This window comes from Schistocerca cancellata, chromosome 9 (genome assembly GCF_023864275.1).
Source record: "Schistocerca cancellata isolate TAMUIC-IGC-003103 chromosome 9, iqSchCanc2.1, whole genome shotgun sequence".
Classification (NCBI taxonomy): Eukaryota; Metazoa; Arthropoda; class Insecta; order Orthoptera; family Acrididae; genus Schistocerca; species Schistocerca cancellata.
In genome coordinates, this window is record NC_064634.1 from 396,096,935 (window position 1) to 396,122,295 (window position 25,361).

Below are 25,361 nucleotides of genomic sequence, written 5' to 3' on the forward strand. Positions count from 1 at the left end.
CCCTCGTGTCGACCGCGAAGTCACTACCCCTCGCTATACGCCGCGGCCCACTGGACTCACGTGGCGACCTCACATGCGCCGACGCTAAAGGCGGACAAGTCATCTTGTGTCTCAGTGCGCGACCGACCAACCGATCGATTCAACCGCCAATGACCAAACTCGAGCAGACTGGCGGCCTAACGCGCAGACTCAGATGCAGGAACTGAGCCCCGATCGGGCTACTACTCGCTGAGTTCTCTTACTGGCGGAGTGGAAAGACGCTCATTTTGCCGGCTTTAAAGGTTGATCCGAACGACAGACAGACACTAACTGCCTAACAAATCCGGACGAGAGACAGACCCAGACTGACCGACTGGCGAGTTTTTTTTTTTTTTTTTTCCTTTATTGTAATTTAAACACCTATACAGGTGGGCTGGCAGCAGCATGGTACGCTGCTCTTCAGCCTTTAGTTGCACAATAAACATGATAGAGCGGTGATATACAAAAAAGACGGCGGGCAAAAACATGGAGATACAAAAAAAACAAGAGACAAGAAGCCGTTCACGTTGGACGAAAAAACACTAACACTTGGAAAACATGGCGCACAAAACACGGCGAACGGCGACGGCACATGTGAACAGTTGAGTCGGAACTGCACGAAACACAAAACGATGCACACACACTGAACACTGGTGGCGATGGTCTCCGGCGCGCGAATGTTCACTGAGCGTGTACGAGTCCGGGGACCTGCCAAGAGGGGGGTGGAGGAGGAGGAAGGGGAGATGGGAGAGGGGAGAGCAGAGATGCCACGGGCAAAGGAGAGAGGGGGAGGGAGGAAGGGGGAGGGGAAGCCCGGAGGAGAGGGTAGGAGGGAGGGGGAAAGGAAAGAGAAGGGAAGGGAAAGGGGGGGAGGGAGGGTGCCGAAAGGAAAGGACACAGGAGGGGGGGGGGGAAGGATCAAAGTTGATAGGAGGGGTAGATGCAGGGGAGGAGGACATCATCAGGGAGGGGGAGCTGGCGGAAGCCACCTTGGGAGAGGGTATGGAGGGTGGAGAGATGGAGACCAGGTGGGACATGGGAGTACAGGCGCGGCAGCGGGCGGGGGTGGGAGATGATCGGGGAGACGAGCGGGTGGAGGAGGATCGAGTTTACGGGAGGTGTATAGGATTCGTATCCTTTCGAGGAAGAGGAGGAGGTGGGGGCGACTGGCGAGCTCATAGCGCCCCTTAAATGCACGTGAACAGGCAATCTTTCCCCTTTCCCACCAGAGGGAGACACCAAAGCTGCGATTGCAATAGCGGCGCCACCGCCAGAAACGGAGGGCGACTGCTTCACACTACGCGCTGCGGCGCGCTCTTCAAAACAGCAATTTTTACTACGGCTCAGTCATCAGTTGCTCTTTATGGTCTTCTGTTAAAATAGGCGTCGAGGAACCCATCTTTAAGTACCCCACTAGGTGGACGACTGCGTCAACACTACCAACGGTGATGTCCAGTTGTACAGCGAGGCATTCGCCGATCACCTCAAATCAGTGTGTCCGCATGTTCCAACATTGCTGAAGTCAGAGTTGTGTGCGGCCCGCCGATACGCGGTAGATCGGGCAGAATTGCACGACTTAGTTGCGATGATGACGGACGCTCTGCCCAACGACTCACAGTGCCTTTGTTCACTGGCCTCCGTAGACATTCTGCAAGCGTCTATGAATACCTCCGATGCTCTGGTTTTCCTCCAAACGAAGCAGTGAGAGCTCTCTCCCTGGAACACACCTCTGTTACGACGGCTATTTTGGAGGTTACGTGTAGCGCCGCCATCCATCGGAACTTCGTGAAACTGTAGGAGATGAAGCGGGAATATTCCACAAGCCCCACAACATATTCCGCCACTTTTCAAGCGAAATTGGCTGAGAAAAAATGGGGTGAATTATTTATTGAACGCCTCTTGTATATTTCTGACATGTTAAGGCCAGCGGCTGTGCTCTGTCTTCCCTTCGTGACCCTGTGATGTTTAATGCAAGATCGCATTTGCCCATGGTGTCCGCATGTCTTCAATATTGATGTTCAAGTTTTCATTCTGCCAAGCACATTATCCAAATCTCACACTTATTGAAAACATTTTATTGTGGGTTGCCGAGAGGCGGACACGTCACCACAGCCCATCCACGACGACTTTTGGACTCTGCTCTAGAGCTGAAACGGCATGGAATGGTGCAATCGAAGCGAAGTTCGCGTCGATGCCCAATCGGGTTAGGTCCCATGTTGCCGTCATGGATGGCAATTCTGTGAAGTAATTCTGGGTTTTGACGCAGGCGCTCGGTTTCTCACTTGCACTGTATTGAGGATTTTACTCGAGAAAAGGAGAACCGTCATGATCTGCCGCCCTGAGCGACAACATATTCATGGCACAGTTCGCACTCAAATTATCGCGGACAGAGGGGCTAAAATGTTGCTGGCAACGACATGTCATCTAAATGAGACCATGGGAACGTTTCTTCACAACTGCCATGGGTGCATTAGCAGTGTGCTATGTTGTACCATCCTGTTGAATACAGACAGACAAACACTCCACATATTTTTATCCGTCGTCTCCGCAAATCTGGCAGAACGAACGTGTTCACCTTGTGTACCTTTCCCTACAAAAACAATTATTACTGTGAATATAAACCCCGCGGACCTCGTAAGTATTTCACTTATGAGACTTTGACATCCATACTCAGTACACTAGCAAAGAAAATACAAGCAGGGGCAATCGAGGCACGTATCGCTGCTCAGCGTTGCTCAGAGCTATGCTGCAAAATAAATACTGTTGGTGACAGTGCTGTTTACACTTTCCGCCGTTACGCTGTATCATTGCACTTGTTGACGTAACCGACAGTCACATGGCGTAGCGTGTGAATTGCGTCACGCGCGACTGCCCGGCCTCCTCCGTAGCCCGGCGCCCCTCCTAGTCTCATCCCTACCCGCTGCCATGTGCGTCGCCTAATCAGCAGCCGGAAGGCGTGACGTCACGGCCTGCTCGGCTAGCCTCGGCTCGGCGCCGGCTCCCGGTGTCGATATTCGTGTCGGTACCGGACCGCAGCCATGTCCTCGGCCTACAGAAAGCGATCGTGGGTGTGGGAGCACTTCCAAGCTCTTGGCCGTGAGAACGTAGTTTGTTTGTTATGTGGGAAGAGGCTCGTTTTTTGCTCCAGCACATCCGGCATGGCCAAGCACATAGTGTCGTTCCATCAAGAGGTCTTACCGGAGAGCTTCCAAAGCGCAGAAACAGGTAAAGCAAAAACACGCATTTCACGCAACAACTTTTTCCAACAATCTGCCAGACGCAGTAAAATTGAGACGCAGTTTGCGGTTGGTATCCTTTCCTGGCTAACTTCAATCAGCATGCGTTGGTCAGTGTACAGAAAGACTTTCAGATATATCAGTTTGGCTTGAAATCAAGAGTAACTTTTTAAATGACACACAACTCCAATTATTTGGAGGATCTATTAAGATGTTAAATTCTTTGCGTTACATGTGGAACAATACTTCCTCTTCCCATTGTAAGCGTTATCATTCATCTATAAATTCTTTTATTCTTGTAGATAAGAACAGTGTCGCAGAAATTTTCACGAGAAAGTTTCTCTTACTTACCAATTCGATCGCAGAAAATATGCACGTAAGATTCGACGTACACAAAGAAGAACCATCTTTTTGAACAGGAATTGTGATGGACTAACAGAAATAAATGATCAGTTGGTTACCTGCAAGGCTTATGCTATTGCCTTAAAAAATTGCCGGGCAAAGGAAACCGATACTAGTTGTTCACGGGTTTCTGGGACGTCACATGCTACTCGCGACATCACGGAACCCGATAGTTTCTTGTCACATACAGAGGACGACTCCTTGCCGGGATTGGTCGTACCACTGACGTGGTTCCGGATTGGCTGGCGACTAGAAGCCGAAACAGTCGCCATGTTGAAACTTACTGCTTTCGCCGTATTTTGCAATTTCAGGGCGCAGTTCCCATAAAAACTATGTTTTGAGATATTTATGACCTTTGCTCTCTAAAATGCGCGTTTTGAGCTTTGATTGATGTATGTGCAGAAGATAATCATCGCCGATTGAGAGGTTAATGGACGTTTAATCTGCTACCGCTGACAGTTGTCTGCTTTCTTTCAATGTTTACTGGATACATTCAGATGAAGAGATAAACATGTCCTCCAGTAACGTGTGGCGGTATTTTGAGGTCGATAACTGCCAGGATACCAAGGCAATTTGCCAGTTGTGCTTCATGTCTGTCTCAAGAGGCCTGAACAGTCGTAGGCTGGGAACAACCTCCTTATGGAGACACATGAAGAGTTATCATGGTGCAATGATAGTGCCAGACACTGAACATTTATCAGGTACGTTATCTTTGATAGCGCGTAAAATATTTTCGCAGCTTCGTTAGCTGCACAGCTGTCGACTTTCGGTAAGATAGCCCTCACACATTATACATTTTCCCCGTAGCCGTTTCCGCGTAGAGAACCCTAAATTTCAAAGCAGCCAGCTGATCATTGCCAAACATTGGTACAGTCTGCGCATGGAATTACAGTTTCATATAACGGAGCGTTGCATTGACGATCTGTCAGGCGGCTACACTGCTGAGTAGTGAAAATTCTGACCGCAGGAGGCGCTGCTGTATCGGCAGTAGAAATGCGTGAGAATGCAGTGTACTGCAAAGCATTAACTGTGATACATCACGCGTTTGTAATTGACCGAAAGTAAACTAAAATTGAGTGCTGTAAACTAGATATGCCGCAGAAATGCTGCGTCCCTGGTTGCAAAAGCAACTACTCGACAAATTACAGAAATTTAGGGTATGTGCCAGTATTTAGATTTCCAAGAAATTACAGACTTAGGCAGATGTGGCTTGACGCGATAGGTAAAACAAACTGGACGCCTTCGTACAGTTCTGCTGTTTGTTTAAATCATTTTAAAACTTGCGATGTTGTTGGAAAAAGTTGCGAAGTTATCGATGACTGTAATCAGTTACAGCGTCGTATAAGAACGAAATTGAGAGGAAATGCAGTGCCTTGTGTGCAGCTACCTGAGCCTAATTTCAGTGAACGCTATGGCCATCAGATAAGGAATTTTGTCGGAGGTAGGTAACAGATTACGCTTGTCCTAACATCGAGATAAATTGTGTGTCAGTACATTTTCCGTCCGTCAGAGTGCGCATCGATTGCCGCCATGTTGTCAGTGCTGCGTGTTTCAACGCAATAGCCGAAGGCGGGAATTAATGTGGAAAATCTGTTTTGTTTGTAGCCTCGACTAAGACCATACACAAGTAGCGCAAAAAAGGAAGTGTTTTTATTCATTTTTATGTGAAGTTGTGTGTGGCCAGGCTCATCGGGAAACAGCGTAATATTTGTGCGTGTGTATATAGTATAGCTGTGTAACGCTTCCGAAGTGTGCGCTAAATGCAAAGTAGTCTATTTTGGTAAGGTAATCGGTATTAGGTAACTCTGACCGATGACATCTCTAGATTTCGCTCGATGGAGCATGACAAGGTCGAAAACTGTCCTGTCGTTGGACCAAAAGGTTGAAGTCATTAAAGCTTTAGAAACTAAAAGTCAGATGCAGGTAGCACTGCAGTATGGTATTTCACAATCCTCAGTCTCCCGTATTAAATCTAGAGAATGTGATATTCTTGATAATTGGCAGTTGAGACGATGTTCAAAAAACAGTTACAATGCGACGGATGTGAGCTCAGCTGACACTGACAGTCCGCAGTCATTAGAAGACCGCTGTAGCAGCGGGAAAAAAGCAGTCACATCCAAACAGACATATGATAATCAACCTGCATCGCCTCTGTTTCTCAGAGCGATTGGATCTTTACACAACTTTAATGGTGAGCATACCAGCACTCATGCCACTTCATTCAGTGCCTTCTTTGTTGTGGCAAATCGTTTAGAAAATGTGTTTTGTGTTATTCCTTGAATGAATGTTAATTTGTATGCCGTGTTTGTTATTTCTGTTTAGAATTTGCTAGTTGTTGGTTCAGTTGGTTTGTGTAAGGCAGAAGACGTGCTCCCCTTTTACTTCATCGCAATATTGTAATATCCTTTGCAGAACTATCATATTATTCATTTAATTTACCACATAGAAGCATTGGTTACGCAGTCACGAATGAGGGTGTGTGTTTCATATAATTTTGGTGTTGGTATTATTCAGTGACTGCAGCAGATGATCTTGACGTGACAAGCTATTTTATGGCTTTGAACAACCGAACAACAAAAAACAGCAACTTACATTATGTCGTATGACATTAAATTGACAACCTGTTATACTAAATTCGGTACCTAACTTACTTTATCTTCACCTATAACAGGAATTTAACCACATATAGCGTATTCAATATTTGAATTTAATATCACTCCGTTTTTTTGCTTAGTTTTTTACATACTTACGATTGGCAATTATTGAAGGCAAACCGAGCTGCAATAAAAACGAAGTAAATATTGGAGGAAAACAAGACTTCCAAAAGTTATCCCGGTTTGTGATTTCTGACATAGTTACATAATTTTCTTAACAAATCTTATACTAGTTGGTCGGCAGATATTAAAATAAAATTTCCATTTATGTTTACTACTTGCTCTTGCATATCACGTAGATACAAGTTTCTCTGTGAAGACCATGGATAACTTATTTTCCTGCCTGTGACCAATTATAATGCCTAGTCTTTGATAGTGTTACTGTCAGTTATACATGAAGCCCAAGATACATACATGTAATACTGTTTTAATTCCACATAACATGCTCGGCGAGAATGATCAGAAATTTTATCACACACGGTACTTAACAGAACCATATTTTCACTGCCTGTGCAAAAGCAATAACAGTGTATAGTCAATTGCTTTTATTCTCTCAGGGAATTTTTCAAAGACTTTAAAATCCATGTGAAATGTTCACTTTTGGACCAGCTGAATTTTTTACTATAGGTTGCAAGAAGGTAATGTGTTTAACGTCTGTGAGAATTGGAGTTTCTTTGCAGTCTTTTTTTCGTAATATTATTTGAGAGAAACACTTACATGATGTAATTATGTGATAGTGTGTCAAATTCTGTGAAGGTTTTCACATAGTACATCTTGAATAGATGTCATGTAAGGAAGGTTATTATTATTCAAATTAGTTTTAATTTATGCTTCTCCAGATTTCTCTCTGTGGTTTGCTTTTCTGGTTACTCTAAGCAAAAATGGATAATATGGGGAATAGATTACTAATATGTATATTCACATCTTTTACTGTTTACTTCTATGTAAAAGTACATTTTAATAGCTCCTTTCTGGTATTTTTTTAATCACTGATCACCTCAGAACTCCAGAGAGTATTTCATCCAACATTGTCTAGAGCTTTTCTCTAGATCTACAAATGTTGTTTGCCTTTCTTCATCCTTTCTTCTAAGGAAACATTTTGTTTCAATGGTTCTTCATCTATTCCTGCATTTCTTGCTAAGCTGCTTCATTAAGTCATTAAGAAGAAAATGTTGTCTTCACTGCAGAAAATATGTGAATGGGTTTTGATGTGGTTTAATGATGCATTGTGCATTAGGCCTATACAGCTATGATGTTGTTTGTTGATCATAATTTAGGCAATTTGTCCTTGAATTGTGTATTATTCTAATAAGATATTTACTTTGTTGTGTAAACTGCCACGAGATTTAAAATGGCCTCTTCAATCCTACCTTTTGCCGAGGAATTAGTTTTTAAGTCCCCATATATTTCTGAACACCACTTCTATTTAGTTATGTCATGTAAGAATAGATCAAATTCATTCATTCAAAACACGTTTTGTAGTAAGCAATAATTATTGTTATTTTATTCGTGTATGGGCCCCAATAGGACCACATTAGGTATAATCCATCAATGTCACTTCTGATGGTTGACCTTCCTTTGTGTCCAAATCTGTTTCATTCTTTCAGAATGAAATCCCCTTCTTTCATCAGTCCACAGTGTACCAGTCAGTTTTCTAATTTCCCACTAAACCAACTTTCCAAGGAAATGTATTTTGCCTGAATGTTTTTCTGTCTGTAATTCATCTATCTGAGTTATGCCAGTTACTTTAAGATCCCCCACAATTGCAGTGATCCATGTAATTGGCTTAGTTTGGGCCTTACTTCTGTTTTCGTAGAATTCTGCTGTTTGTTTTGTCAACCTAATGGATGCAGTTCTTTTACTGTGCCCATAAAATTTAAGTCTTTGTTTTCTAATGTCACCATGTATGTATGTGTATTCTTCTATTTCCTTATTACTTCTCAGCATATAAGATTCTCTATCAATAATTTTAGGGCCTAATATTTTTCTACTATCCTTTCTTTCGAATTTCTGCACTATCCCTCTTTCTATTTAAAATAAAAGTTTCTGCTCCATAAAGACATTCAGGTTTGATTACAGTGCTGTAACACCTAAATGTACTGAATTTAGAAAGTAGTTTTTATTATAAATATTTTGTGTTAATCTGAATGCAGTTACCATTTTTTGACAGTGATCTTTGTTTGCAGCTTTCCCCCCCCCCCCCCCCCCCAAGAATGTAAACTGAGAAATACTTTTTATTTTCCCATATTTTGTGTTAAAAACTTCGGTGCTTGTCATATAGTCCTTTTTTCTAGTGATATTTGTAGTCCTATTTTTTCCTCTGTTCTTATAAGAATTTCAATTTGTTTTTGAGCTGTGGTAATATCCATAGTTAAAATTGCCAGATCATCTGCAAAGGAGAGACAATCTGCTCTAATAGTACTTCTGCTCAACTTGATTGATTCATCTATATTTTGACTCTACTTTTGCTTTCGCCACTCTGTAATCGCCTTTTCCAAAACATAGTTAAACAGTAATGAGATAAGTCCATCTCCCTGCGTAACACCAGTCTTTATCAAATGGTTTAGAAATTTCTCCCATGAATTAAACTTCAGAGCTAGTGTCAGTTAACGATTCCTTAATCAATGTTAGAGCTTTATTATCTAGCCCTTGTTCCTTTAAAATTTGGAAAAGAGATTCAAGATCAACTGAGTTGTAGGTCTTTTTAATATGCTCAAATGTACATAAAATATTGTTACCAGAAATACTTTGTGTCTAAAGATTAGTTTTAAATTAAGAATTTATTCTGGACAGGTCTGTTCGGTCTAAAGCCTGCTTGGTATTCATAAATTTTAGGTTCTAACTGTTCTTAGCCTTGATCAAGTAAACAATGCAAGAGAATTTAGTATGTGACTGGGAGAAGAGAGATTCCTTGGTAATTATTAACATCAGTCCTATCCCATTTTTTATGCAATGGATGAATTAGGGCAGTTTTGCAGTCCTCGGGTATTTTCTCTCTCTTTGCCAGACATGCTGTCTTAGTTGAGTGATTTCTCTTATAGTGTTAGGGCCAGCTGATTTTAGTAATCCTGCAGTTACACGGTTTTCTCGAGATGCTTTATTTTGTTACTAGTTTGCTGTGGTTGGAATTTATTCACTGGTTCTGACAGTTCAATAGTTTTTCAAAGTAATTAGCAAGTACCTTCCTGTTTTCCTGGATGTTAAGAGCCAAATAGCCATTTTCATTTTTGGAGCAAAGTCTTTAAGGTTTGTAACCAGTTAGTTTTGTTTTGGATGTTTTATAAAAGTTTCTTGCATTGTTCTTTTGGAAGTCTTTTTTGATTTCGACAAGTTGGGCATTTTCGTAGTTTCCTTCAGTCTGTCGGATGAATTTAGGTGTTCCTTTTCTTACAGTTTGAAAAGTGTTGTAAATATTTTCAGTTTTGTTATTATTCCAGTTTTTTAAAGTCTCAGGCCTAGACTTAACCACTTTCCTCTAAGGGTGTTTTTATTTCTTTCAAAGTGGAATTGAGTTGTGCGTCGTGATAAACTTTTCTCTTACGCTTTGCTAATTGTGGATTGTTTTTTGTCAAGTTCGGTTGTTAGAATTGGATTATTTTAGTAGTGTCAAACTTTGGGATAACATTTTTTGTTTTGAAGAGTTCTTGAGGTGGACGTTTTACTTTTATTCATATTAAATAATGAGCAGAATCTATATTAGCCCCTTTGCTAACTTGGACATTTAAAATTTCTTTGTAGTTAGGGTATGAAATTGTTACAAGAAGTCTTTGGCCATTTTGGTTTGTCCATTTATGCACAGGAAATCCACCACTGTTTTCTTATGTTTTTTCCTCTTTACCAAATTCAGCATTAAAATCACCCATTAAAATTTTAACATGGTTTGAGGGAATTTTCAAGATGATTTCTAATGTTTCCCAAGCTTAATTAATTTCTTCTTTTTATCAGTATCCTCATTGACTGGCATATGGGCATTAATTAAAGTGTGTGCCCTATTTGCACATTTAAGAGAAATTGTCATTAGTCTATTAGTAATGGGTTTTACCTCTGTTATTGACTTAAAAATATTTTTGGAGACTGCAAAAGCAACTCCGAGACGGGGTGTATTATTAAGTATTCTTTTATCAGTTTTGCTTTTAAGAAGATGGTAATTCCCAAAATCCATGGTGTTATTGTCTATCATTCATGTTTCTTGAAGCACCAAAATTTGAATCTTTTGTTCTTTTAAGTATCTCCCATTTTATGAAGTTTACCTGGTTGCAAAAGTGTTTGTATATTATGTGTTGCAGAAAATGTATTTGTTTTGGTTTTAAATCGGTCAGAGGACTCACCTCTGTTGAATCACACTGCATTATCACCTGGCCACCCCAGAATCCGAAAGACCAGTTGCGCCAGTAATACTGGCAGTGGCTTGACCACCTTGGGTAATAATGTGTTTATCAGAATGCTCCATGGTGATTGTATCTGGAATCAGGTGGGGTTGGGTAGAGACCCATTGAGTGAACTCGGTGTTAAGACTGGAAGTGTTAGTTCCAGAATATAAATTTCCGCTGTACCACTGATGAACACACACTGACCACTTTGCCACTTGCTACAAGACAGATGCAAAGTGGATTTGGTTTCGCATTGCCTTGGTCCAGGACTGCTTATTCTGTATTGCTGTCCACTGTATCTTGTGGAATGTTTGCTATCTGCCACCTGTGACCCATCCAATACCCTAGGCAATGTCGGCTTCTTAGACTTCTAGTGTCTCAGAAAATTAATTTGAACAATTAGTTCATGAGCCCACTCGAAGCATAAATGGTTGCGAAAGCATACTTGGCCTATTAGCAACAAATAATCCGGGACAAATAGTGAGTGTTGTGACGAGTACAGGGATTAGCAACCACAAGGCAGTTGCTGCTAGGCTGAAGAATGTAACACCTACAACCATTAAAAATAAACGCAAAGTATATCTATTTAAAAAAGCTGATAAAAATACTCTTAACACCTTTTTAAAAGATAAGTCTTCACTCCTTCCGATCTGATCATATAAGTGTAGAAAAGTTGTGGAATGTTTTCAAAGAGATAGTTTCAACATCACTTGAGAGATATATACCACATAAATTAATAAGTGATGGTACTGATCCCCCATGGTACATAAAATGGGTCAGATCGTTGTTGCAGAAGCAATGAAAAAAGCATGCCAAATTTAAAAGAACACAAAATCCCCAAGATTGGCAAACTTTTACAGAAGTTCAAAATATAGCACATACTTAAATGCGAGATGCTTTTAACAATTTCCACAACGAAATTATGTCTCGAAATCTGGCAGAAAACCAAAGAGATTCTGGTCATACATAAAGCACACCAGTGGCAAGACACAATCAATACCTTCACTGCGCGATAACAACGGTGAAGTCACTGATGACAGTGCCACTAAAGCAGAGTTATTAAACACGGTTTTCGGAAACTCCTTCACCAAAGAAGACGAAGTAAATATTCCTGAATTCCAATCAAGAACAACTGCCAAGATGAGAAACACAGAAGTAGATATCTTCGGTGTAATGAAGCAGCCTGAATCACTTAATAAAGGCAAGGGCTCCGGTCCAGATTGTATACCAGTCAGGTTCCTCTCAGAGTATGCTAATAAAATAGCTCCATATTTAGCAATTATATACAACAACTCGCTCACAGAAAGATCCGTACCTAAAGACTGGAAAATTGCTCAAATCACACCAATACCCAAAAAGGGAAGTAGGAGTAATCGGCTGAATTACAGGCCCATGTCACTAACATCGATTTGCAGTAGGGTTTTAGAACATATACTGTATTCGAACATTATGAAATACCTTGAAGAAAACGATTTATTGACACACAGTCAGCACGGTTTCAGAAAATATCATTCTTGTGAAACACAACTACCTCTTTATACTTGTGAAGTAATAAGTGCTATCGACAGCAGATGTCAAATTGATTCCATATTTTTAGGTTTACAGAAGGCTTTTGACACTGTTCCTCACAAGCAGTCTTCTAACCAGACTGCGTGCCTATGGAGTATCGCCTCAGTTGTGTGACTGGATTTGTGATTTCCTGTCTGGTCACAGTTCGTAGTAATAGATGGAAAGTCATCAAGTAAAACAGAAGTAATATCCGGCGTTCCCCATGGAAGTGTTATAGGTTGTCTATTGTTCCCGATCTATATTAACGACATAGGAGACAATCTGAGCAGCCATCTTAGATTGTTTGCAGATGATGCTGTCATTTACCGTCTTGTAAAGTTATCAGATAATCAAAACGACTTGCAAAGTGATTTAGATAAGATACCTGTATGGTGCAAAAAGTGGCAGTTGACCCTGAATAAAGAAAAATGTGACGTTATTCATATGTGTACTAAAAGAAATCATCTAAATTTCGATTACGTGATAAGTCACACGTAAATTCAACTAAATACTTAGTGATTACAATTACAAATAACCTAAATTGGAACGACCACATAGATAATATTGTGGGTAGAGCAAACCAAAGACTGTGATTCATTGGCAGAACACTTAGAAGGTGCAACAGGTTTGCCAAAGAGATTGCTTACGCTACACTTGTCCGTCCTATTCTCGAGTATTGCTGTGTGGTGTGGGATCCGCATCAGGTGGAACTGACGGATGACATCGAAAAAGTAAAAAAAAGGGCAGCTCATTTTGTATTATCGCGAAATACGGGAGATAGTGTGACAGACATGATATGTGAATTGGAGCAGCAATCATTAAAACAAAGGCGTTTTTTGTTTCTACAGGATCTTCTCATGAAATTTCAATCAACAGTTTTCTCCTCCGATTCTGAAAACATTCTGTTGGCACCCACCTACACAGGGAGAAATGATCATCCCAATAAAATAAGAGAGATCAGGACTCAGGACTCACACAGAAAAATTTAAGTGCTCGTTTTTCCTGCGTGCCATTAGAGAGTGGAATGGTAGAGAGACAGCATGCAGGTGGTTGGTTGAACTCTTTGCCAGGCACTTTATTGTGAATAGCAGAGTAATCACGTAGATGTAGATGTAGCTATAAAAGTTAAAGGAGACTGCTGTGCTGCCATTCTTGCAGTTATATGCAGGATAATAGTTTAATTTGAACTTAAAATATATTTTCTAACTCTTCATTCTGAATTGTAAATTTTGGATGCAACATTTAGTTAACTATAGAATTTAAAGTTCACTTGAGATTGTGATGCATTTTTAGAAATCGTTTTGGCTTCCTGATTAAACTGGATAGCATTAACAGTGTCATTGATCAAGTTTAAATGCTCTGTTCATGGGAATTACATATTTTCATATTAACTTCATGAATCTGCATAATTGTTTCACTCTTTAAGTGGATTTTATTGTGTACTTTTGTCGGTGTTCTTGCATTGCTTCCATATTTGTCATAACTTTCTGCAATTTTTGTAAAAACATTTGAAGTTTTATATTGAGACATTTGCAGTTTGTCATCCAAACTTGTTATATTTGTATTGCATAATTAGATACTTTTTTGTTCAGAGTGTGTTCTACAAGGAGAATAATATTCTGCATTTTTAACCCATAGTAGACAGAATTTCAAAGATATGGGAAACTATAGCATTTGCAAACTATAGGACAACATATGAGAGGCTATCACACTGAACAATACCATCAGTGAACTTCACATGTTGTTATGTGCTAGGTATGAAACAATTTTTACCCAGTTGTTTAAAATGGTAATGACATTTACATGTTTTGTAAGTAACATTGAGAGTAATTTGTCGAAAATGAAAATGTTTATCTTGATGTCAGACTGTTATACAGTAAAAATTTTAAACCTTGAACCATCTTTCTGTTCAGTACGGATAGGCATGTCACCAGTACAGTAACCCCTTGCTTCCAACAGTACACACAGTTTTCAACTTCGATTATGGGTTTTGTCGTATATTGTCTATGTTCTCAGTAGCTACTACTAAAATCGTGCATTTATGATAGGGAGACAAAGCTGATGCTACGCACTGTAATTGCAGTTGCCAGCTTTCTACTGCCAAGCACTAATAACTCCAGGCTAAAAGAGTAGCCATTTACAGAGTTGTAACAATAGAGGCATTGTCATGGAGACATCAACAAATTCATGTAAAATTATTGGTTGAGGTAGGCATGCAAAGCCTCTGTGCTTAGCCTGCTGCAACTGTTGGGGATTAGCTTACACTGACTCAACATGGAATGTGACAACTGTTCTCCAGGATGTAGCAGACATATAAGCGGAAATATGTGATGTATTTGTATTCTTTTTACCCATACAGACCTTGAAGAATGCTGCAGACATGTGCAGTATTGCTTCTCGAATCATTACGTGTGGCTTTGGTTAAGAGTCATTTCCACAGCTGTCGTGTTAGTAGTGATTTGCTTCGTGGTTCATGTAAGTGAATCCCCTGAAAATATTAAACTGTGCAGAATTTAACCACAGTATGCAACTATTGAAGCAAAGAAATCAAAAGGCATTACATGGCATTTTTTAGCTCATGCAGAGGTTTGAATTTTATTTATTATTTTAATACTTGGTGAACTATAAAACTTTTGTCTTCCATGTGTTATCTATTAATCCAGTTTTCAAATGTATCTTCAAATAATTTTATTTACAGAATTTGTGAGGAAATCTCTCCATCATATTATGACCCTTCTTGTATTATTGAGCAGGCTATGCCTCATCAGAAAGCTTCGAACTTGTTAATGTTCTTATTCTAAAATGCATTTCAACCTTCCAGCTGTGGGTGACAAGGACGTATGTGTTCAACTATTTCCAGACAGTTTTGGGGGGCCTGTGATTTTCACATTGAACATGATTTCTGCGCTGTTTGCAAGTTGGAAGTCGTTATTTTACTGTTGATTACTTTTCTGATGCTCTGGAACATTGTAGGCTGCTACTTTCCCTTCTGAAACATTGAGAGTTGTGTTTTCTCATTCTTTAGTCTCACTGTCAGCTACACATGTACCTATTCTAGGCATCAATTTTGTACCCATATTTCCAAACTTGGGTATGGAAACCTCCCTTAATATTATGTGTGTGCAGGTGGATGCATGAGCACACGTGCTTGTGTGTTTTGTCTAATTCGATATTATGCATTTTGGCCGAAAGCTTTACTTGTTAGTAGTCTTTTTGCTGTGCCAGTCTGTGACTCACCATCTCCATACGGTGAGTAGCAATCTGTCATTTTTGTAATATTGTCATTATTCCATTCTGCATTTTTCATTATTTGATTGAACCTTCTTTTTAGGTATACAACACTCTGAAAATTTGTCAATAATTTTGTTCTGCTTTTACTCCGTTGAAAATGAGGTTCGCATTTCCTGCATTAGCTATGTTAAATGTCAGTTAAAAAATTGAATCTAAAGGAAGTTTCCTTTTTTTTTTTTTTGTTATATTCCTAAAAGTCTATAGTTACACCTATTCAAACTATTGAATAAAAATGCGCTAAGATTTTCGACAGAAAAATTTGAAAATTTGCATGTAATTAGAGGGTTTAACAATTCCAGCCGTATTGTGGATCCACAGTAAATGTTACAGGTTGACAGTTGTTTCTAAAAACTGACACCAGCCTATTAATTATGGAAAGATAAGGCTAACAACAGGAGCTCTTAGTGCCAGCCCTTTTCAGTAGCTCTTCTTTAAGTCGAGTGAACTGCTACGGTACTTGAATCAGGTTGTGACACCTCATGTGGTGTCAGTTATCAACACCTTATTGTTTCCAACATCATCAGCCTTTTACTCTGCTGATTGTTCTGCAACGTTGTTCCCTAGGTTGGTGATTAAAGAGGATAGATTTCAAAATTTATGAGCGTGTTAATGGGAAATCTACTTATTTGAGCACTATAACCATGTAGGGGTAAACACTGAGGCATGTAAACGAGGAGAGAGAGGTGATGTCTTTAACTGCTCAGCTGCTTTTTTACAAATGTAACTGATAAAATTAACACAGCTGTTGTACAGTCTTTGCGTATTAGTGCCCTCCACATTGGTGGAAAGCATCCTATTTGCTTGTGAGGATAGTCCATACTGATGAAAAATATTATTTAAAGGCAAGAAAACATTTTATTAGCTTTGTAATTACACCCTGGATACGAAAAAAACACATTTACTGTAAGAAAAACACAGAAGTTACACACAAGCCAAGAATAAAGATATTGACAGCAGAGTCATGGAGCAGCACATAAATATAGACGTCAAGGAATTTTTTCTTTTCTTTTAACACTTCCTCCAAAAGAAAAAATCATGAAATTATTGCTTTGTCTCTTGCATGCCAATTTCTGAACATAGAAAATTAAATCGAACTCGTTCAAGAGGTTTCGTCAAAATATCTGCCAACTGGTTGTGTCCATCAATGTGTTCCAAGAAAATCTCACCGTTCAGATATCTTTCACGAACATAGAAATGTCGGACCTCTATATGTTTAGAACTTCGATGATATTCTGAATTTTTTGCCAACTTCAATGCACTAGCATTGTCAATGTAAAGAACTGGAGGCTGCCCCGACATTTCCACTAATTATGATAGCAGACGACATAACCAAATTAACTCTATTGCTCCTTCACTAGCTGCAATTATTTCCGCCTCGGTTTGACTACAATATTTCTGAAAAACAGTTTGGATCTTTGTATCCAAGTGCATCAACTTTTGTTGTCATACAAAATTCACCACTTTCCATCCAGGTTGGTTTTCTTCGTTGTCTTTTATTCTTCTGTTTCTCTTCATTAGAAGATTCAGCAGCTTCTGCTTTTAGAAATTCTGTTAATTCTTTATTTTCTTCAGATTCACTTTACTCTTGACTTTCTCTAGAATCGAGGGTGCCAATTTTTTCTTGAGTTTGGCTTCCTCCAGAAGTGTACAGCCTAGGAGATTTACATTGGTCATCTTTAGATGAATTCGGATCATTAAATTCTTCCCGAGGGACTTCAAATTCAACATGATCACTATGTAAATCACAATCAATTTCTGGCTTAAATTTTACATCGTGACTCGACACCACTTTTCTTTTTGATGGAATCCAAACTCTGAACCCATCTTTGTCATTAACATATCCAACAAGTCGTCCAAAAACTCCCTTATCATCAAACTTGGAACGGAATTGTTTGTTAATGTGAACATAGCAGCCTGTGCCAAAAATTCTGAGATGATCAAGTCGTCCTACTGGTCGATTAAACCATAGTTCATAAGGGGTTTTATTTTCAACTGATGATTTTCCAGTATGATTTATTAGGTAGACTGCTGTGTTACATGCCTCTGCCCACAACCCTTTAGGTAATTTACTCGGATTTATCATTGACCGGGCAGCTTCAACAATGGTCCTATTTTCCCGTTCAGCCACACCATTTTGTTCAGGAGTGTGAGGAGGAGGAATCAGTAGATCTATTCCCCTGTCTGCAAGCAGTTCACTGACATTCTTATTGTTAAATTCTTTGCCACCATCACATCTAAATTGTTTGACAACATGTCCATTAGTTCGTGCTTCATTTAAAAACTGCTTAAGCACAGTACACACTTCACTTTTGTGTCTTAAAAAGAAAATTCGACGAAATTTACTAAAATCGTCTTTGAAACATGCATAATAATGCTTGCCTCCAAAAGATTTCGTGCTCATTGGTCCATTTACATCCGCGTGGATTAATTCACCAGTACAATTGTGTGATTGGATTGAGGGGTTCCTAGATAACAGGACGCAGCATGTTATTCTCAATGGAGAGAAGTCTTCCGAAGTAAGAGTAATTTCAGGTGTGCCGCAGGGGAGTGTCATAGGACCGTTGCTATTCACAATATACATAAATGACCTGGTGGATGACATCGGAAGTTCACTGAGGCTTTTTGCAGATGATGCTGTGGTGTATCGAGAGGTTGTAACAATGGAAAATTGTACTGAAATGCAGGAGGATCTGCAGCGAATTGACGCATGGTGCAGGGAATGGCAACTGAATCTCAATGTAGACAAGTGTAATGTGCTGTGAATACACAGAAAGGTAGATCCTTTATCATTTAGCTACAAAATAGCAGGTCAGCAACTGGAAGCAGTTAATACCATAAATTATCTGGGAGTACGCATTAGGAGTGATTTAAAATGGAATGATCATATAATGTTGATTGTCGGTAAAGCAGATGCCAGACTGAGATTCATTGGAAGAATCCTAAGGAAATGCAATCCGAAAACAAAGGAAGTAGGTTACAGTACGCTTGTTCGCCCACTGCTTGAATACTGCTCAGCAGTGTGGGATCCGTACCAGATAGGGTTGATACAAGACATAGAGAAGATCCAACGGAGAGCAGCGCGGTTCGTTACAGGATCATTTAGTAATCGCGAAAGCGTTACGGAGATGATAGATAAACTCCAGTGGAAGACTCTGCAGGAGAGACGCTCAGTAGCTCGGTACGGGCTTTTGTCAAAGTTTCGAGAACATACCTTCACCGAAGAGTCAAGCAGTATATTGCTCCCTCCTACGTATATCTCGCGAAGAGACCATGAGGATAAAATCAGAGAGATTGGAGCCCACACAGAGGCATTCCGACAATCCTTCTTTCCACGAACAATACGAGACTGGAATAGAAGGGAGAACCGATAGAGGTACTGAAGGTACCCTCCGCCACACACCGTCAGGTGGCTTGCGGAGTATGGATGTAGATGTAGATGTACTGGTAGTGGGTATTTTTCGTGTTTTGAATGGCAGCCTGTGCATCTTTCCAACCGCACAGCCGTCACAAAATTCACTCTTGGCATCTTCCACATTAATGTTCATTCCTTTTAAAATATTCTTCACATGTTGTTTATTCTGATGACCAAACCTTTCATGGTACACTTGCAATGTTTCAGATGAAGTCATCAAGCTCATACGATTCATTTTTGCATTTCTAACAACACACATGTTCAACACACAAAGTCTATGTTTCACATAACCTGTCATAACAATATTGCCACTGACTTGTTTTCGAACACAGACATTATTATAACTAAAATTAGTACTGTAGCCTCTGCAGGCAATGGCTCTCACAGAGAACAGATTAGCACTTGCATCAGGGACGTACAAAACATTGTCCATTCTAGCATTGTACCATTTATTGTTTCGTCGGATTTGGATGTAAACTGTTCCTTGACCGTACGCACACATTTTGACATCTTGTTTTCCCAATGAAATTACTTGAGGAACATCAAATTCACTATACGAAACAAAATACTGTTTGTTGGGAGTGATATGATTTGTAGCGCCACTGTCGCAATACCATTTATTTGGGTCACTGTGATTACTGGTACACACACCCATAGCGTATGAAGTAAATGCAGCGTGTTCACTGTCTCGCTTCTTCTCTTTTCTTTTATTGCTGTCATGAGTGTTGTGTGGACACTCTGCTGCCCAGTGACCTAATTGTTTGCATTTATTACACGGAAACTTCTGTTTTAATTGTGACTTTGTCATCTTTACTTGCTGATTACTTGTTTGCCGTTTTCTTGTTTTAGAAACGACAAAAGCTGCACTTCCATTAACGTCTTGTTCACGCAGTTCAATAGTACAGAATTTTTCAATCAATAAATTCAAGCTTTGCTTTTCTGTCGGTATCGTATCCCAGAGATCCTTAAAATTGTCGTAGTCTTTTCCCAGTGTAGACAAAATTCGACCATTTAAGATTCTTTCAGATAGCGTATTTTCTTCATGTTTTGCTAATTCATCGTTCAGGTCCACAAATAACTTTTGCAGTTTGGCCACATGTGCACTAATATCTTCAGATTCATCACGTTTAACACGGAAAAATGTTTCAATCAACATATTCAAACGCTGAGTACTGCTACGTTCAAATCGGGCGCGTAATTTGTCCCAGATTTCTTTAGCATTCTTGCACGTTAAGACGAGTTCTGCAACAGGTTTACTTAGCGCACTTGCTATAAGACTTGCTGCCTTGCTGCCTTGAGCCATTCCACTTACGCTTCTTTTTGTTCACTTGTCACATCTTGCGGCAACTCTACACGTTCACGTGTACCGTTAATAATATCTTCTAGTCCATATGAACATAGCACCATAGAAGTATGCCATTTCCATTTCGCCCAGTCATCAGGTCCTTCAAGCTTATCAATACTGACCTTATAATCGCCGCTAGCAGTCATGTTTCTTTACAGACATACGCACATTTCAAATATTGTTTTAATTAAACTGTGTTGTTTGCCTTTACACGTGTACTGGGCCCATAACCTGATGAAAAATATTATTTAAAGGCAAGAAAACATTTTATTAGCTTTGTAATTACACCCTGGATACGAAAAAAAAAACACATTTACTGTAAGAAAAACACAGAAGTTACACACAAGCCAAGAATAAAGATATTGACAGCAGAGTCATGGAGCAGCACATAAATATAGACGTCAAGGAATTTTTTCTTTTCTTTTAACACATACATTGGCTGGAATTTGCCCATTGTGTTGGGTGACAGACAATGCACAGGATGTATATGCCATGGGACAACCAGGAAAAACCAGTGAGTTTTTTTTCATGTGGGAGCAATCCAAGAAAAATCTGGATTTTTTTTATTTTTATTTTTTTTTTTTTTTTTAGAATTCTGGGAACTTTTTATCATTTTAGTTTCAGTTAAATTTTTATAATTTTGACTGGTAAGAACTGATATTGTAGCAAAGAATTTTACTTCATTCTGCTGCTGCAAAATATTACTGCAGCAATAAAACATAAACAAGAGTGTACCACCAAAATAAAACTGTACGTGCCATTTACAACAACAAAACGCAGTGCACATGAAAGAATCTGCCGACACCAAAATGTTTCAAAGGCTTTAGGAGGAAGACTATGAAATGAAATGCTTTGTAGCAACAAAATGCTTTAGATGAGCATGATGTCACAGCTGTATTCATACGGTATCTTACAGGTTGTGGGAAAATATTGCATATTGTGGTTTGGGAAGTGTTAATTAAAAAGTAAATTTTCTTTTACTCAAGATGAATGTGTGTGAGTGTGATGAATTTTTTTAACCCTCATTCAAAACTTAAAGCTCTGAGGACTCATAACTTAAAAACATGTTGGGCCCAGAACCAGCCATTTATGCCATTATTAAAAAATTTATGGCTCATTTGTGTTTGGTATATTTTGAAGGGCAACATGTGCTAAATAAGACCAAGCTTCGCGGTTAGTCTTTCATACTTATTTTAGTTCTTTAGCTCTTACAAATTATACAGTAACGATGCCAGAAAGTATAATTAAATCCTAAAATATATATATAATAGAGGGAAACATTCCACGTGGGAATCGACCTGCCAGCGCTTTTGTTGGGTAAGTCTCATCATCTAAAATATATATATATATATATATATACACACAAGGTGAGTTCTTGAGCAATTTCAGGTGTTTAATGCGATTCTGTCTGTTTCAGTTATTTGTGAGTTGACCGTCTGTTTTTAAACTTTCTTTGCTTTCTGCATTTAATTTGATTGGGACACCATTGAGATTGAACTTTACATATTCATGGATGGACATGAAAAATGAAAGGTTGCAATAATTTTTTCATCTGTGATTATTACTTTACGTATGAAATATTCCGTTGCAGATTAATAAAAATGAATTTCCTTGAATATTCTAAAATAATTATTCAGGTTTTACTTTTATTAAAGTACTAAAGCTGTTTGTGCAAGAGTGAAAATATTATTGTCCATCGAATTTGGCAAACATTTTCACGTTGCAGTGGATTTTTGTTTTACTGGATATACCCCGACTAACTTTGAAGCATAAGACTATCTTTACTATATGAAAATTTTATATATATTGCTAAGCTCTCATGAAAATTATCCAGTTTTAAATACGCTTTACGATATGTTCAGAATTTATCACTTTTTTGAATGAAAATTTACAATTTACAAAAGCTGCAGCTTGTATCCACCTGTGAATGCACAAGATAAAATCTACTATCTCTTTTTATTCTGCATGTGGAATGCTGTGGAAAGAAACACTTTATTATTTTCGTTCACCTGCTGCTGCAGACTACTCGCTCGCGGCGCAGCTCTGCACCGCCAGCAATATCTGATAAAATGCTGAAATTTCATAAATAAAATGGTTACTGACTGGTGCAAACTTTGCAGTAATTGTGACAAGCAGATTTTACTAGATAAATATATTTTAACAGAAACACTTAAAATCTTTACACACCTTTGACAATCCCAGCTGCAAATGGCGTTGATCATAATGAAGACTACGTAAGAGCCTAATGCAACGTCACGGGTTCCTCTCCCATTCAGTCCGTGCAGAAGACAAGAGATTCTGTTACAATATATTGCCTATTTATATCTTAACTAATTCTTGTACAGTCTCTGTCATTTTATTACATATCGTTTCTTCTGTGGCAGTTTTCACGTCCTCCATCACATCCTCCATAGTATTTTACACTCTTTGAATAATCGTTTATAATAGCAAAATTTATAATTATGTTTTTCCTCGCAAAATTAAGTGTCCTTTTGAAATTCAATTAACAGAAATACATATAAATTATTTGTTACAGTTATCAGTATACATTGAAAAGCTCTTTTTAACATTCACTTTGGATGCATGCAGCCAGAGAACGTTAAAGGTGTAATCAATTTTTCTGTGGAAAAGTCGAAGTACTTAGCACAGCATGTATTCACCCAGGTAACTGACAAATGTTCAGTGCACTGCAGTGAAATTTATAATCGTGCATGTCTGAAATATTCAGCCATTGCAATTAAAGCTGTGTTCTCAGGATTCTGCCTAACCACTAACTGGGAAAAAAAGATCAAAAATTTTTTTGATGGAGCTATGATTGACTGACAGAAGCACATTACGCAGCACGGTCTTGATTTCAGTGCTTCAGAAGCCACCGTGCCCCGTTTGGGGCAGGTGACTGTCATGTTGTAAAGTTTCGTGTTATGCCTGATCTTCTATATAAACAAAAGATTTTAGAGTGTGCAGACAGAGAGGTGCAGGGGCAACAACAACAACCACCACCACCACCACCACCACCAGCACTCCCATCCTTTCTCACATGTTTAGAAGTCTGTGGATGCAGCATCATCATCATCATTTAAGACTGATTATGCCTTTCAGCGTTCAGTCTGGAGCATAGCCCCCCTTATACAGTTCCTCCATGATCCCCTATTCAGTGCTAACATTGGTGCCTCTTCTGATGTTAAACCTATTACTTCAAAATCATTCTTAACCGCATCCAGGTACCTTCTCCTCGGTCTGCCCCGACTCCTCCTACCCTCTACTGCTGAATCCATGAGTCTCTTGGGTAACCTTACTTCTCCCATGCGTGTAACATGACCCCACCATCTAAGCCTGTTCGCCCTGACTGCTACATCTATAGAGTTCATTCCCAGTTTTTCTTTGATTTCCTCATTGTGGACACCCTCCTGCCATTGTTCCTATCTACTAGTACCTGCAATCATCCTAACTACTTTCATATCCGTAACCTCAACCTTGTTGATAAGGTAACCTGAATCCACCCAGCTTTCGCTCCCATACAACAAAGTTGGTCGAAAGATTGAACGGTGCACAGATGTCTTGGTACTGACTTACTTCTTGCAGAAGAGAGTAGATCGTAGCTGAGCGCTCACTGCATTAGCTTTGCTACTCCTCGTTTCCAGTTCATTCACTATGTTGCCATCCTGTGAGAATATGCATCCTAAGTACTTGAAACCGTCCATCTGTTCTAACTTTGTTCCTCCTATTTGGCACTCAATCAGTTTATATTTCTTTCCCACTGACATTACTTTCGTTTTGGAGATGCTAATCTTCATACCATAGTCCTTACATTTCTGATCTATCTCTGAAATATTACTTTGCAAACTTTCAATCGAATCTGCCATCACAACTAAGTCATCCGCATATGCAAGACTGCTTATTTCGTTTTCACATATCTTAATCTCACCGAGCCAGTCTATTGTTTTCAACATATGATCCATAAATAATATGAACAACAGTGGAGACAGGTTGCAGCCTTGTCTTACCCCTGAAACTACTCTGAACCATGAACTCAATTTACCGTCAACTCTAACTGCTGCCTGACTATCCATGTAAAGACCTTTAATTGCTTGCAAAAGTTTGCCTCCTATTCCATAATCTTGTAGAACAGACAATAACTTCCTCCTAGGAACCCGGTCATATGCCTTTTCTAGATCTATAAAGCATAGATACAATTCCCTGTTCCACTCGTAACATTTCTCCATTATTTGCCGTAAGCTAAAGATCTGGTCCTGACAACCTCTAAGAGGCCTAAAGCCACACTGATTTTCATCCAGTTGGTCCTCAACTAATACTCGCACTTTCCTTTCAACAATACCTGAGAAGATTTTACCCACAACGCTGATTAAAGAGATACCTCTGTAGTTGTTACAATCTTTTCTGTTTCCATGTTTAAAGATTGGTGTGATTACTGCTTTTGTCCAGTCTGATGGAACCTGTCCCAACTCCCAGGCCATTTCAATTATCCTGTGTAGCCATTTAAGACCTGACATTGCACTGTATTTGATGAGTTCCGATTTAATTTCATCCACCCCAGCCGCTTTATTGCACTGCAATCTATTGACCATTTTTTCCACTTCCTCAAATGTGATCCTATTTCCATCATCATTCCTATCCCATTCTACCTCGAATTCTGAAACATTACTGATCGCATTTTCACCTACATTGAGCAACTCTTCCAAATATTCCCTCCATCTGCCCAAGGCATCCACAGGGTTCACCAGCAGTTTTCCTGACCCGTCCAAAATACTTGTCATTTCCTTCTTACCTCCCTTTCGAAGACTGCTAATTACACTCCAGAATGGTTTTCCAGCAGCTTGACCCATCGTCTCCAACCTGTTTCCAAAGTCTTCCCATGATTTCTTCTTGGATGCTGCAATTATCTGTTTGGCTTTGTTTCTTTCTTCAACATAACTTTCTCTGTCTACCTGGGTTCTGGTATGTAGCCATTTTTGGTATGCCTTCTTTTTCCTTTTACAGGCTGCCTTGACTGTATCATTCCACCAAGCTGTTTGCTTCATCCTACTTTTACACAGTACTGTTCCAAGACATTCTTTAGCCACTTGT

At 39.4% G+C, this 25,361-nt stretch overlaps 1 protein-coding gene across 11 annotated transcripts in view; it reads left to right on the forward strand.

Moving 5' to 3' along the window:
• Positions 1-25,361, forward strand: part of LOC126100822 (protein bric-a-brac 1-like) — a 485,405-nt gene that overhangs the window by 325,370 nt on the left and 134,674 nt on the right. Inside the window, exon 1 of one of the 11 annotated variants that reach the window (XM_049911471.1) lies at positions 3,033-3,243. The exons of 7 other annotated variants lie outside the window; for them this stretch is intronic. In XM_049911471.1, the coding sequence (XP_049767428.1) occupies positions 3,057-3,243 (187 nt within the window). In that variant the 5' untranslated portion in view covers positions 3,033-3,056. Of the gene's footprint in view, positions 1-3,032; positions 3,244-4,825; positions 5,098-5,130; positions 5,848-25,361 lie in introns of those variants that run through there. 3 more of the 11 variants (XM_049911466.1, XM_049911460.1, XM_049911473.1) reach the window with 3 other exon arrangements.